Source organism: Stegodyphus dumicola, chromosome 6 (genome assembly GCF_044657685.1).
Source record: "Stegodyphus dumicola isolate Sdum_Otavi_A_Nest chromosome 6, ASM4465768v1".
NCBI lineage: Eukaryota > Metazoa > Arthropoda > Arachnida > Araneae > Eresidae > Stegodyphus > Stegodyphus dumicola.
The window spans coordinates 46,947,670-46,961,348 of NC_140773.1; the positions used below are offsets into that span (position 1 = coordinate 46,947,670).

A 13,679-nucleotide genomic window follows, 5' to 3' on the forward strand; every position below is an offset into this window, starting at 1 on the left:
AAGCTTTAAATGCATGTTTAAACTACTAATCACACTTTATAAAACGATTACTACTAATACAAATTCATAAAAAAAACAATTAAGTGATGATATTGAATAACTAACTACATAAGCTCAAAGTTATACTAACATCATCTATACGTAGCTTTAATTTTCTTCTCATGTTCAATTTTTGAATGGTGAAGTTTACTTCTTGCTTTTTCAGTAAAAATTTATTAATTAATTCAAAAATGTGAAAAGTAGAGGCAAAAATATTTCTCTTTCTTTTTTCGGTCACATATTATTATGAGAAAACATGCACTTTAAAAATTTGAAGTCTAAAAATACGTATCTATTATGTTATTATCTTGCGATGATCTGTAAATACTTTATTTTTTATAATGTAATTTTTTACAACGATGAAATTTTTATGAAGTTTTTAAACCGCTTTATTTTCTAAGACGGTGGTTTATGCGAAGATGCTTTTTTGTCGCGACGTTTTCGTCCGCCATGCTTCGCTTGCAACAATTTGGCCAGTAATTATCATTTACAGTAGTTTGCATTTGTTTTCGTATACTTGTATTTTTGAAATTTATTTGTAAAGATCTTGTATAAAATATTAAAGCACGTACTTCATAATGTTTTTGTAATATATATATATATATATTTATATTTTAAGCCTTACTTGTAGTAAAATTAATTTCAGAAAAATAATCGTTGTAATAAAACAATTTCTTCAAAAAGTGTTAATCAGTACCTCAAGTAACAATGCAGAAATTCCAAATTTGTGTTGAAATGTTTGTGTTGACAATATTTCTTGTTATAATTTTTTGTTTTAAATGAAAATATATAACAAGAATTATCGTCTGTATTTGAAAATTCTAACTTGTTGAGCAAATTCCATTAACAATTCCATACCTGATGTGACATGGCAGAACGCAAAAAATTAGCGACCAATTCTACTATAAATTTAATAATTCATATTTTTAAAGATGGTAAAAGTATTCGGAATATCCACAAAATTTTTCATGTAAAAGCATTTAATATCTTTGATGTAATAAAATTATGGAAATTGTGTGGAACTGTTGAAAATTCACTGAACTCTGTACCATATACCAAACACGGCAGAATCTCCGATTTATTTTATGAAAAATCGAGACCCCCAAAATTAATACTGTAAAACGTTCAGCAGATGTAGAAGAACGGTTTGTAATAAAAGTTAACCTTGAAACTTTTAGAACAATCACTTAGGACACATGGATACAATAGGCGATCATCAAGAAGGAAATTCTTCATCAAGCATAGAAAACAAGGCCTGGCGTTCCCAGAATCAATAGTGAGGAAATCTTTATCATAATGGACAAATGTTATATTTGCAGAAAATGCAAAATTTAATATATTTTGTTTCATTAGATGAATTAATACGCAGCAAAATCAGAATTAAGAATTGAATTCTGAAACCCTATTGCTAATGTTATGCACGGGGGGGGGGAGCAAAGGAATAATGGTTTGGGCATTTTTCGCTGCCTTTGAAATAGGAAATATGGTATTTAAAGAAAATAATACGGATTAGCATAAATATATAAATATTCTTAATGAAAACCTGACAGTATCTGCAAGAAAATTTGGAATGGAAATTATATTCAATTTCTATAGGATAACAGTCTTAATCAATACTGCCCTAAATGTTTACTCGTGATTATTACTTAACTGTCCAGAAGTTGTCAGATCATCTGCATATTTTTCAGACTTAAATTCTGCGCAAATAGTATGGATTGAGTTGGAGAAAATAATAAGGTTTCTTTTATTTAATTATGGCAAAGCACACTAGGGCTATCTGCCTAAGGGGAGTGATGCCTTCGTGAAGGATCTTCTAAGGGGAACTGGCTCGTATACACGTTACACATGGGGAAAACCACGAAAACACCCATGCAGCCACCTCGTTCGCAGGATTCTAATCTCGGACCGAAATACCAGTGTTCAGCGACTTTACCGCTCAGCCGCTGGTGGGCCGAAAATAATAAGGAATCATGATATTTCTTCGAAAGCTCTATTAAAAACAATTCTTACTGAAAAACATAAGTGTCCGAAAACAAATATAAGTCATTGTATTAATATAACTGAATATAAATAATTAATGATAAAAGAAAAAATATAGTAGCATTTTTCTGCTACAGAAAAACACATGGTAACCTAATAAAAATCCTTTTTGAATGCAATAATAATAATAATTAAAGATATTAAGAATTCTGAACTATTTACGATCTCTTTTTGTATCTAGATGTGATGAAGTTTGCGATAATGGAAATTGGGGCTTTCAGTGTTCTCAACCATGCTTTTGCGAGAACAGTGCAGAATGTGATCCTGTAACAGGAACTTGTATATGTCCTCCTGGTAAGAATTTGAGACACATATTAAATAAATACCCTCTTCTTTTATAAGCAGAAACTGTTATGGCAAACTTTAGATTTTTTGGAGACAACTTATAAATAAATATTAAATTAACAATAAAAACGAATATAACTGTAGGCGCCTACTATTAAGGGCAAATTAAAATTTGTTTTATTCGTTTTCTCTGTGCGATTTTATTCAGTTTTACAGCTGTGAGTTTTCAATACTTACAAAGTCATGGAAACAGAACACAAAAATTTACTGAGCTACTTTTAGCTTGCAATAAATATTAGACTAGCTCTTTCAGACACAAGTAATTGTAACCAGCTTCTGTTAATGTCTTATTTCTACTTGTTCTGTTTGGGTTCTTTGTCCTTTTCTTCAGGTTTGAAAATATGTCTCTCTAAGATTTACAAAATCATGAAACCTGAAGCTATTCACTTCATATATTATAGCCTTTAACTTTCTTAGCGATAACTTAACAATACATATCATAGCTTTCGCATTATGTAAAAGTGTAGCCGTCTTCTGTTAACAGGTATTTAAACTTGTTCCGCATGTTGGGCTGTATTTTTACTTCCTTGTGCGAAGAAAGGAAGTATTGTAATCGCGAAAAATTTCGGGTATCATATTTCAAAGGAAATATCCATTTTGACCTATCCCGAATCCATTTGGACGTTTTTTGCCTGACATCTGTACGTACAGACTTGCACGGAGCCTCGACGGAGAGAACTCTCTTGCGTGCTGGTTAGGATCTGTAAATACGCAGCCTCGGCAACGGGGGTATAAAATCAGTCTTCACAGGACCACAACCATCGCTGGGGAGGGTAGGGTCAGGCCAGTACCTCCTACATATACATCCAGTACCTCCTACATTACTGGCATGTAGGGAGGTACTGGTCAGGCTCGGCAGGAATAATATGGTACTGTCTTGTCGGCTTTTCTGGCTGTGGTACTGCGCTACATGGTGGATATAATTAAGATGATATTCGGTGGTTTGGTTCCATTCAGTCCCCTCAAGGGGACTGACTTCATGTCAGTATCTACTTGTGATCACGGTATCATCTTGCAAATTTTGCAACCGGAGTGGTGGCCCGTGTCGCAGGGTGTCCTGGCGAATAAAAATCGACTAGACGAGGTATGAAGCCTGGAGTCGACTGCGAGGGCTGCGCCATTGTAGTTTGTCTCTCGGGAACTGTGCTATATCATGTAAAGGGCGCGAAATCACCTAGCTAATTATGTCTTTTTCTGAGTGTTGCTGTTCACGTACGGACAGAATAAAGGACTCGTTTTTCCAAAACGGATTGTAAAATGGATTTAAAAGGGATTAAAAGCGGATTTTTTTTTCGTGACATGTATGTATGTATATATCTTATCTTGCATAACTCAAAAGCGATTAGCCGTAGAATTTCAATGGCCGATTAGCCATTGAAATTTTGTATATGGGACTGCTATAATATGCAGTTATGCACCTACCTTTTTATTGCAATGTGCAGTACCAAACACACATATATATTTATACGTATAAACCCAGCCCCTTTATCCAGCTTAAAAGTCCTTACCCTGCCCTTATTTTCGCAATCGTTGATCGTAGTCATATACTTCCAGTTACAGAAGTTGTTTATATGACGAAAGTATTCATGTTTTGGCAATGTCAGATTTAAAAATAAATTAATTTTCGACAAATATCAAATTATAACTTTTAATGCTTTCTTCCGGTTCCTATAATTATATTTTGAAAAGTTTTATGCTCGTTACGAAAAAATAAAATCATTAGAAGTTTCACTCCCTTACGGCAGAAATTGACCGGGATATTTAATTTCAAAATTTGCTCTTTCTGAAGTCATTTTCAACTTGCCTTGAGGAATCGGTTAATTAAATTAGAATAATTCGAAAAATAAGTTTAATGAAGTGCAGCGAAAATGTATATAATTTAATAATCCAAGCAAAGAAGTCGTGCTGTGTCCACATCAAAGATTTTTTTATTAATAATTATGCGTTTTTATGTTTTTCAAATAATTGTTTTGTTGTAGCTTATCCCACTTGACTGATCTAATCAGAACAAGTCTGCCTACGAAATTTTAACGTGGCAAGGAGAGCAAGATAAAGGCAGAATAAAGAACTCTTCCTCCAAACGAATTATAAAAGTGAATTGAAATAGATTTAGAAGAGATTTTTTTCGTGGCGTCTTTGTTACTCGGCTCAATGAGCTCAGTTTTTTTATTCTTATATGTTAGCAAATTGTACATTTTTTGCTTTAAATATGATTGAATTATTTTATTCTTATCTTCCGGTTAAGATTTGTATGCCTTTAGTTAATCTGCATGCAATATTTGTAGAATTATCAACAATTTTAAAATTGTTTAGGGGCGACTAAGCCTGTTTCTTTTCACCATAGCAGCATGTTTACATCTGAAACTTAGCAGAATGGTGAATTTATACTGAAGGTGCAGAAAGCACCTTCAGTGAATTTTGCCGAGTGAGACCAAAAGAAAACTTTTAGTTTTGTGCCCCGGAAAATCTGTCTTCTCGCCTGCTTTTTGCGTAGTAACTGTAAATTCAATTGTAATTTTTTTAAAAAATTGTTTTAACTGTACTTGGTGTTTTATGATTTTCTATATCTTTCAATTTTTAATGAAAATACTTTTCTATGTATTTTTGCCTTTCCGCGAAGTGAGAACTGAATTAATTATAACGAGAAATATATCTCTAATGAAATTCGAAGAAATAAGTGTTTCGTGTGACCGCCAAATATAGTCGCCAGTCTGTCTCGGACAGAGAAGAATGTTTACGAGTAGACCATGCGCATTAGGTAAGCGGCGCCGAATCGTCTGTGAAAAACTGTTTCTTTTTAGCCCAAAGGGCGTTAGCCCAGAAGGGCTATTGATTTCGTTTTGGCATTTTGCGTCAAAAGCTTTAAATACCCTTTTCACTTCTCAGATTGTTTCCATCAAATATTATCGCCCTGTGTTATATTTAAAGAAATTAAATAATGAAGAATCTGCATAAATGTATGTATGTTTCTCGCATTGTGATAAAACAACGGTACCTAGTGCCATCAAATTTTGAATAACGTAATCCTCCACCGAATATGGGCATCTAGAAGCCCTAACTTGGAATTTGTTTTGCTATCGATTTCATATTCTGTAACACTTTAACGAATTTTTGATTAACAAACTCAACGATTTCAAAGTGAGCAATGGCAACCCTGTACGGGGAAAAAAAGACATTTTTACATCCAACGCCGCGAGCTTGTGTATCGGAAATTCTAAAGATATACTCAATTTAAAATTATTTTGCAATATTGCTGTTGAATTGAATTTTATGGTTTAAGTGCAAAGAACATGGCGTTTAATAAATAGAGGTAACACACAAAACGTTTAAAAAAAAAAAAAAAAAAAAAAAAAAAAAAAAATTCAAATTTCAAATTTGGTTTTCCACATGCTCATATTCGTTGGAGGATTACGTTATTCAAAATTCGATGACTCTATGTACCGTTATTTTATGACAATGTGAGAAATATACATACATTTACGCAGATTTTCATTATTTAATTTCTTCAAATATAATGCAGGACTCTAACATTTTATGGCAACAGTTTGAAAAGTGAACCGACATTTATCCGTCCGACACAAAATGCCAAAACGAAAGTAATAGTCCTTCGGGACTCAAGTCCCTTTGGACTAAAAAATCTGAAATGTTTCAAATTTTAAATTACGTCCAAAGGCGTTTTTTTAACATTTTGTGTGTTACCTTTCTTTATTAAATATCATGTTCCTCGCACTTAAACCATAAGATCCAGTGCAACAGAATATCGCAAAATAGTTTTAAAACGAGCATATCTTTAGAATTTCCGATACAGAGACTCACGCGCTGGAGATAAAAATGTTTTTTCTGCACAACGTTGCCATTGCTCGCTTTGAAATCCTTGAGTTTGTTAATCAAAAATTCGTCAAAATTTTAAAAAATAGGAAATCGATCATAAAACAAATTTCAAATTTCAAATTTGGTCTTCCACATGCTCATATTCGTTGGAGGATTACGTTATTCAAAATTCGATGACTCTATGTACCGTTATTTTATGACAATGTGAGAAATATACATACATTTACGCAGATTTTCATTATTTAATTTCTTCAAATATAATGCAGGACTCTAACATTTTATGGCAACAGTTTGAAAAGTGAACCGACATTTATCCGTCCGACGCAAAATGCCAAAACGAAACTAATAGTCCTTCGGGATTCAAATCCCTTTGGACTAAAAAGTCCCTTTGGGCGTAGTATAAAATCTGAAAACTTTTTTTTTTTTTTGATTAACGAATTTTTGATTATCAAACTGCACGATTTCGAAGCGAGCATTTGCAACACGGAATATATATATATATTCAGCGCGCGAGACAGTGTACCGAAAATTCTAAAGATACGTTAATCATTTTAAAATTATTTTGCAATATTGCTGGTGAATTGAATTTTATTTTTTAAGTGCGAAGAACATGATATTTAATAAAGGTAACACACAAAACGTTAAAAAAAGCATTTGGGCATAATGTAAAATCTGAAAGCATTCAAGTTTTTTTTTTTTAAATTTGTTTAATTTCTTTTATATATCGTTTTAGATTTATTATAGTATTTGAATAGAACATGTGGCAACGATGAGATAATTATTCAGATAATACAATTTTTGAACATTCTGAGTTATAAAATAAATAAGATCTAATGCAGTTAAGTGAACCTAGCTCTAAAGTGTCGTATTGGTTACAAAATACAGTGAATTTTATTGCGGTTTATACGCTATCAACGAAGTAGATTTAATTCAATTCAGTAAAATTAAATGAAATGCAGGAAAAAGTGCGTATAATATTATTTTACGTACAAGGAAGTTATGTGGTGTACACATCAGCTTTTCTTTTTATTTTAAAAGTTTTTTTTTTAAATTTATGTTTTTACTTATCTGAATATTCCCCCTTCAATTTCTTTTGAAAATTTGCTATTTGTCCTGTTTCGTGTTAGGTTTTATAGGTCAAACCTGTGAAGGACGCTGTCCTTACGATACATTTGGTCCAGGATGCAATCGCTCCTGTTTCTGTTTCAACGGTGCTGAGTGCAATCCGTTTGATGGGAAATGTAAATGCCATCCTGGTTATAAAGGTGACTATTGCGAGGAAATGTGTGAGGTAGAATATTTTTCAGAATTTTTGCTACGTATTAATTTTCATGAGAACACTAAGGTACAAAGTGCAGTTTGGGTAACATTCGAATGGGTTTATTATTATTTTTTTAAATACATCTGCATATTCATGCATTTCATATAACCTTATGAGAATGTGTTTAAATCTATATTTATCATCATATTTTATCAAAACATTTTGTTTTAAAATGTTTCGTGGCTATTTTACAGATTAACTTACAAATAAAGTTTTCCGGTTTTTGTTTCTTAAATTAAAAAAAAAAAAAAAAAAAAAAAAAAAAAAGAAGAACAACATTTAATATTAATTATTATTAAAAATGGCAGCAAGACAACATGAATTAGAGACCTCAATGGTCAAGAATTTTGCGCATTGAGCTGCAAATTTTTTTAAAAATGTTAGCAGTAATAGGAACATTTAAAATATTATGCTAAGAAATTCATTTGACTCTATAGTTCCTTAGCAAAAAAGGTAAAATCATTCAAAAACTAGAAACAATAACAAAGTAGTAAAAGCAAACTCATAAAAATTAAAGGTTAAGATTACAAGTCGAGACGACTTAAAAATCAAAAAAGGGTTTAGAAAAAATTGATAAATTTTAACGCTCTAAGGATTATAAAAGGACTGTTATAAAAATAAAACATATCACAAAAATACATATGATGTGAAAAAAAAATCACAACAAATGGTAAATAGCTTAACTCGAGGTTTGCGCCGGATTTATATACATGGAAAGAGGGAGAGAGATCAAAAACTATTAATGAAATTAATTTCATTATTAGTTTCATTCATTAAACTACAATGAAGTTAATTTGAATAATAATGAAAGGAATAAAACAGAATGTAAATCTACTAAATGTGGCCAGCTGCCTTACACATAGAGAGCACAAATAAAAAAAAACTTGAAGCATAAACTTGGATGTGAATTCTAATTTCTTTTTTCTTGGAAATCAGAATTAATTTCTAATTTTATACTTCATGTTGTTCCTTGATTTGTGCTTTTTTCATGTTCAATAGCTTGCCATGTTTTGTAGATTTATATTACATAATCTGTTTTTTTTTTAACTGAAAATTTTTACTGATCTTTATATGCCCTGCCTTATAATTTTTTTCATCTTTTCCCGTACATCATGAAAAACTATAAAATATGGCATTAAACGTCAGTAAAATAATTTAGAATACTCTGAAATCATCTCTAAATATTTATTCATTGAGGACAGAATAACTGGATTGAAATGTGTCATTGAAATGATTCGAATTAGATTTCATGTTTGAGGTGGTTGACTGAGTGTATACATAATGCATAAATTCCAAATCGAACACGTTTTTGCCCTAAAGCAGAGCTATATTTAAGTATCGATTATTTTATGTACATCTATCTATCTTGTGTCTAAATAAATGTACCAAATTTTGTGAAACCAAATTTTTGCTAATAGAAATTGTAAGGAAATACTGCAGTAGGTACAAAAACATTGGGTATAAATATTTAACTCAGTGTCTTATTATTTTTACAAAACAAATGAAGTCTATGAAATTTATTGAAACTAATAATATTGTTGCAATATCTTACAGAGATTAAGAGGTGTAGCTTCATTCCTGAGTTTATAAATGAAAATCAAACCTTTAACTCTTGGTAATATACATGGCTAATTCCGTTATCAGAGGCAACCTGCATCTGATTTGTTGAAATATCATGCAATCTACTTCTTTCAAAAACAGAAAAAGAAAAAAAAAAAAATGCAGTAAGCTAACGAAATATTAATGACACTCTCTGATAATGTGTTCGGCCACTTTTAGATTTGAATGCACCCGATATTCTTCACAACGATCTTTTGGGCGAGATTCAATAAAGTGCTTATATTATCCCTGTGCATTATTAGTCATGTTGACATAACGGAAGCCCTAATTTTCCGAAAATTATATAGTGACATTTCTAAGCTTTTAAGTAATCTCTCTATTTCACCTTACAAATGCTAAATAAGATTGGGAATAAAAGACTAAACTGGGCATGTCAAAAAGTGCGAGAAGATACTGAAGTAACACATGATAATGAGAAATCCTTTTAGCCATGTAAAGCAACCCACTACTCTTCAGGGAAACACTGCCCAGGCTGTTAGCTACAAGAGTTACTATTAAGCAACAGGGCAGTTCGTTTTGTTGAAACCAGATTCTAGCCTTGTCATCTGCATCATGATGGGAAAGGAACAAGATAACTCGAATCAAGCAAATGTTTTCAATCTTTAAGAGGACCAATTCTGGTGCTGCTATGCCCACACCAACCGTGATTTCCTGTTTACTGTGACTGGTAATAGTATAGGCATTATTGAAAATCTCCCTACTGTTGCAGAGTCGCCTTATATTATTTATATCCTTATCGTTACCGTTACTTCTAACTAATTAATCAAGGTAAAACAAAAACTGCTTACCTTGTTTCAATGGGTTCTGCCAGGGCCATGGGTTGATGTCCTCTGTGCAACTCTATCTGCAAAATCTTGAGAGGAATAATCCATAAATGATTAATACTTTCGGTGCTACTTTGGTAGACGGTTGCTCAGATTTTGGCGAGTTTTTGACAATTTTTCTTTTGGCGAGTAATACAACTTATGGTAAACCCATTGCTGGATAAGTTATTTATGGTAACCGATACTTTGTTGACATTTTATTTAAAAAATAATGCTTGTTATTATGCATAAATTCCGTGTTTTAAATATTATTTATGGCTTCTAAATATTAAAAATCAATTTAATTTTGCATTTTTATTTGAAATAAAAATTTTATTCTTTATCATATTTTATGAAATTTTATGCTGTGGATGATGTAATCAGTGACGTCACCTTACTTTAAAAGTAATTAGTTTTAATATCTATAAATTTAATCTAATGTTTTAAACATTATTTATGGCTGTTAAATATTAAAATACAATTTAATTTTGCATTTCTTTTTTAAAATGATTTTATTATGTATGATTATTTAAATAATTTTAATTCTAGGCGTGATGTAATCAGCTCTCTGATTGGTTTTAGAATATTTGTGCATTAATGAGCTGTAATCAGCTCCCTGATAGGTTGCTGAAAATTTGTGCATTACCGCGCCATTTTAAAATTTAATTCATATCTTCGAATTCCTTCAAAAATGTCTCCTTCAAAGATGAATGTTGTTTTTGATAAGTACCAAGAATTTTTGGTTTCGGAATCAAAAAATTGTCCTTTGAGACCTTATTTTCGCCAGCCTGGCTTTCCTAATCAAAGATTTATTTATAAATTCTTACGAGGGTCAGAGGAAATTTATTTTAAATTTTTTAAGGAAACGTCGCTAATTGTTTCTTCAATGAAGTGCGAAAATGTAGATCACAGATGAAGACCGTTAGAAGAGCCGATTCTGAGATGGCCGTATATGATATTGTGGCCATGTTGGAAGAAATAACCGCTGTAACGGTAAGAAAATTATTAGACATTCCTCCTTTTTTACCGACAATAAACTAATTGCTGTCATTTTAGCTCTAGTGTATGAAGCGTTCTTATTTACTTATTTTAAAGTATTTAATTTAAGTAATATTTTAATTCTTTTAAACGTTGGTATGATGGTTTTTAATTCGATATTCAATTTACGTAATATTTTAATCCAATTAAACGTTTGCGCAATGTTTTTATAGTGGTATTTTTATTCTATTTCTATGCTATATGAAAGTAATAATTTAACCTTTCTTTAGTATTTTATACTCGCAGTAAATGTATTTATTCTATATAATATATATATATTATATTCTATATAACGTATTTTAAAGTATTTAAATTTAATAATATTCTAATTCTTTTAAATGTTGGATGATGTTTTTTATTTCGATATTCAATTTCAGTAATATTTTAATCTAATTAAACGTTGGCACAATGTTTTTATAGCGGTGTTTTTATTTTCTTCTTTGCTATATGAAAGTAATAATAACCTTACTTTAGTATTTTATACTCATAGTAAATGTATTTATTTACACTTGCCTGCCGTCTTAAAAAACGACATTTTCAAAAAAAAAAAAAAAAAAAAAAAAAAAAAAAAAAAAAACCATTATTTCTAACGATATTTTTTTTTTTTTTTTTTTTTTTTTTTTTAAGTTTCGAATACTTTACTATGCGTAAAAACAGCGTTTTTCAAGATGGCTGACGTTTGTAGAAATCGCGCCAACAATTGCGCCAACGTAAATCGCCAAAAATCCGTGCAACCGTCTACCAAAGTAGCACCGTACTTTCTTTACACAAGCATATTTAATAAAGACGCAAACGGTTACAGAATATTTAGATAATGAAAAATGTTTTAATTTTTGCACGAAGCAGCGTGCGACTTCTCAGTTCCGAGTTCTCGTGCGATCTCTAAGCGAGAGTTCATAGTTCGAGATGACGTCACTCAGCCATCGTATCTCAGCAAGAGTTGAGTTGCAACACCTTATCTACCTGAAAGTTGTTGATCAACTGTCATTCTCCAAACACCAAAAATATTCTTGCACAAAAAAATACCTATAATACTAGCCATTGCATATATGCTTTGGAATCAAAACTTCTTGCACTTGCGATCATTCCTCTCTCAAAGACATTCAAATCTGTATTAATTATTTCTTATGTTAAATACACTGGTACGTTTAAACGTACATTTAAATGTAAATGCGACGAGTTTTAGATTATTTCTCTAGATAAGGTCTTACATAAGCTATTTTCCTGGGTATGACGTTGCCGAAAGACTGCACTATGTTAAAAAAATGGGTATCTTTAAAATTTTGGTCACTTATTGTATATTTTCTCTTTGACCAGCGTACATTTACATGAAAGAGTTTGCTCATATGAATAATATCTCCGTGCAATAAAGAGTTGAATATGCAATGAAAGAGTGAGAGGATATACACTGGTGTGCAAAAATTAAGGACGAGACGGTTTTTTCAATATAACTTTGTACAAAAGCTTTCCAAATCAACACATTTAATATCGTAAGATCCCCAATACGTAAGGACATGAGTAATGTAAGCAACACTTACTAAAAGAGAAATCAGAGGGATAAAAAGAAGCTTTATTGAAAAAGTAGCATGGAGCGCAATGCGACTGAAGGCCGAAACATCCCTGTGATGGGTGTCCAGCAAGAAACATCCGGTCTATAATAGGGGATATGATCTCCCCTGACTGCTAGGCAGGTTTCACAGCGTCTGCCCATGCTGAGAATGAGGGTGTCAATGAGTTGTTGATGCATTGCTGCCCATTCGTCTTGCAGCGCCAATCGAAGCTCCAGAATCGTTACTGGTGGTAAGGAACGAGCTGCCAAGCGTCTGCCTAGAAAATCCCATACATGCTCGATGGGATTGAGATCCGGAGATCGTGCCGGCCAATCCATACGTTCAATATCCTCACTCTCTAAGAGCTGTTCGGCAGCTACTGTGCGATGACATGGTGCATTGTCGTCCATGAAAAGGAATTGCGGACCCATAGCGCCTCTAAAAAGACGCACAAAAATGGAAGAAGAATCTCGTTACAATAACGGGTCCCGTTGACTGAACCTGCGTCGAAGGTCTGTACGACTACCAAGCATGATGCCTCCCCAAACGAGAACAACGCCACCTCCATACCTGTCCCTTTCAATGATGTTCGAGGGATGATTGCGGCTTCCCCGCTCTCTCCAGATGAGTATGCGATGAGAATCGCTACTCAGACTGAATCTGCTCTCTGTAAAGAGTACTCGTCCCCATTCATTGTCTCTCCAATTCCGGTGTTCCCGGCACCGCAGAGAACGCCTTCTCCGATGGGCAGGCGTTAGAGGTACACACCGTACAGGGCGTCGTGCAAACAGACCACCAACGTGCAGTCTTCTGGCCACGGTAAAACGCGATATCGGTCGTCCAGTCGCCTGTGTCGTGTGTCTAGCGATTTCTCCCGCTGTCTGCCGCCTGTTTCTTCTGGCCTGTAAGGCAATATACCGGTCATCTGCGGGTGTGGTTCCTCGTGGACGACCACTGCTAAACCCTGGATAGCTGTTCCTGTAGTTTGAAATTGTCTCCAAAGTCGTGAAACGATGCTGTGAGCAATTCCGAACTCTGCAGCCACACTTGTCACACTGCGGCCTTCCTCCAACTTCCCAATGATTCGACCTC

General features: G+C 32.9%; 1 protein-coding gene across 1 annotated transcript in view; it reads left to right on the plus strand.

Moving 5' to 3' along the window:
- The window catches only part of LOC118193775 (uncharacterized), a 113,292-nt gene that overhangs the window by 61,711 nt on the left and 37,902 nt on the right, over positions 1-13,679 (plus strand). Inside the window, exons 10-11 of the mRNA XM_035364914.2 lie at positions 2,261-2,373; positions 7,383-7,546. Of these exons, the coding sequence (XP_035220805.1) occupies positions 2,261-2,373; positions 7,383-7,546 (277 nt within the window). The remainder of the gene's footprint in view (positions 1-2,260; positions 2,374-7,382; positions 7,547-13,679) is intronic.